The sequence below is a fragment of the Limulus polyphemus genome, unplaced genomic scaffold, assembly GCF_000517525.1.
Source record: "Limulus polyphemus unplaced genomic scaffold, Limulus_polyphemus-2.1.2 Scaffold1595, whole genome shotgun sequence".
NCBI lineage: Eukaryota > Metazoa > Arthropoda > Merostomata > Xiphosura > Limulidae > Limulus > Limulus polyphemus.
The window spans coordinates 95,282-97,715 of NW_013667205.1; the positions used below are offsets into that span (position 1 = coordinate 95,282).

Sequence of the window (2,434 nt, forward strand, 5' to 3'; positions counted from 1 at the left end):
TCAGTCTTGATATTAAGCTGGGTGTTAAACAATGTGTATTGTGTATTGTATCAGTCTTGATATTAAGCTGGGTGTTAAACAATGTGTATTGTGTATTGTATCAGCCTTTATATGAAGCTAGGTGTTAAACAATATGTATTGTATATTGCATCAGCTTTGAAATGAAGCTGGGTGTTAAACAATGTGTATTGTGTATTGTATCAGCCTTTATATGAAGCTAGGTGTTAAACAATATGTATTGTATATTGTGTCAGCTTTGAAATGAAGCTGGGTGTTAAACAATATGTATTGTGTATTGTATCAGCCCTTATATGAAGCTAGGTGTTAAACAATATGTATTGTGTATTGTATCAGTCTTGATATTAAGCTGGGTGTTAAACAATGTGTATTGTGTATTGTATCAGCCTTAAAACTTTCTTAAGATATGTAGCACCAATTAATCTTTTTTAGAAAAAAAGAAATTTCTGTACACTTATATCTAGCATTACAATTAATATCCTGGGGCCAAAAGGGTACTTTGGAATAAAGATATTCAATTTTAACTTATCTCCAACAGAAAAAAAAAAGAATTTCCATTGCCCTTACACTTGGAGACAAAGACAAGGATAACTGAATAATTACTTAGTGATAAAATAAAGTTTTCTAATAAAGGCATATGGGTCTGGCATGGTCTGGAGGTTAGGGCACTCAACTCCCAATCTGAGGGTCACAATTTTGAATCCCCAAAACCAAACATGCTCACCCTATATAATTGCTGACTGGGTTAGCCACTTGAGTGCATAAATTATTGGCCTACAGCAATACCAGCCGACCCCAAACATAGTTGGGATTAAGGTCATAAAGGGTAAAAATAAATAAAGATATATAGAATTGGTTAATTTTGTATGAAAGGAAACATCCTTGTATTTATATCCATTAATTTAACTGATCTTCTATGGACAAAGAAGTTTCTCTACAAGTATATTAATAACCAATTAATCTCCTAGAAAAGATAAACTTCCTAATTTCCTAGAGGGAAACTACAGAGCTTCTTTATCTTTATATATATAAATATTCAGTACCAAATAGTCTTCTGTAGAATGAAATTTGCATGTAACCACTTACACTAACTAGTGTCAACTATGGAAAATAAAAGCTTCAATGTACTTATATCAAATATTTAAACTAATATTCTAGAAAAAAAAAAAAGATGACTGAGGGAAGTTTTAAAAGAAACCTACATGATCCTGGTTGAGGACATGGTTCACAGGAATGACCCCAAGCCTTTCCCACAGAGCAACAACACAACATCTTCCTGTGTAGACCACTGAATGGGCTAATACAATGACCACCTTCATAATCAGCATAACATAACTCTTCTCTCAGGTCTGATGATAAATTAAAAATATGGGTAACAGTGACACAAACTTTTAAAAATAAAACAAGTAATGATTCAACTTTCTAGGATTAAAACAGTGGCCTTTAAGTGTCAAATTAATGTTCATTTAATAACTGTAATATAAAGCTTTTATTATGGTATTTAAAAAATAAAGTTTGTTGATCTCAAAGGATAGCATTTATCTTCATCTGAATAAACAAGTGTCAAACAATATAGTACAAGACCTTCTGAACAAACTTCTTTACTGATGATAAATATTAAAATATGATACTAATTCACTATTAAGAACTAACTTGATATACAAATGAAAAGGATACATACCAACACAACTGTTACCACTTGGATCTAAGGTTAAACCTGGTGGACAGTTACAACGATAAGATCCTTCAGTGTTGACACAGAGTCCTCCGCCTTGGCAGAGATTTGGAAAAACTTCACACTCATTCACATCTGTTAAAAATATCCATAAAAATGTTTTCTGTACTCCTTGGTGGGGAATGAATTTGATCAAAAGTGTCTAAGTTTCCCTTTTAAACAGTGATCGAAAAATTATAAAGCTGGAGTATTTTCTTTAGTTTTCTGCAATCTGATTCACAAGTCTTGAAACTATTTAAAAACATCTGTGTAATATGGAATATTTGTTGTTGTTTTCATTGTGTTCCTTATCATATTATACCAGTTTTTAAGCATTTATGTGATCATATTATTCAAGAAAAATAACCTAATACAGAATAAATCTACTCATATTACTCAACACCCAGCTTCACATCAAGACTGATACAATACACAATACATATTGTTTAACACCCAGCTTCATATAAGGGCTGATACAATACACAATACATATTGTTTAACACCCAGCTTCATATTAAGGCTGATACAATACACAATACACATTGTTTAACACCCAGCTTAATATCAAGACTGATACAATACACAATACATATTGTTTAACACCTAGCTTCATATAAGGGCTGATACAATACACAATACATATTGTTTAACACCCAGCTTCATATTCTTTAACTTTTTGGTGCTACACATATTAAGAAAGTT

At 31.6% G+C, this 2,434-nt stretch overlaps 1 protein-coding gene across 1 annotated transcript in view; it reads right to left on the reverse strand.

Moving 5' to 3' along the window:
- LOC106464239 (fibrillin-1-like) overlaps positions 1-2,434 on the reverse strand; it is a 145,626-nt gene that overhangs the window by 70,200 nt on the left and 72,992 nt on the right. Inside the window, exons 21-22 of the mRNA XM_022391951.1 lie at positions 1,700-1,828; positions 1,221-1,367 (exon numbers count right to left, since the gene is read on the reverse strand). Of these exons, the coding sequence (XP_022247659.1) occupies positions 1,221-1,367; positions 1,700-1,828 (276 nt within the window). The remainder of the gene's footprint in view (positions 1-1,220; positions 1,368-1,699; positions 1,829-2,434) is intronic.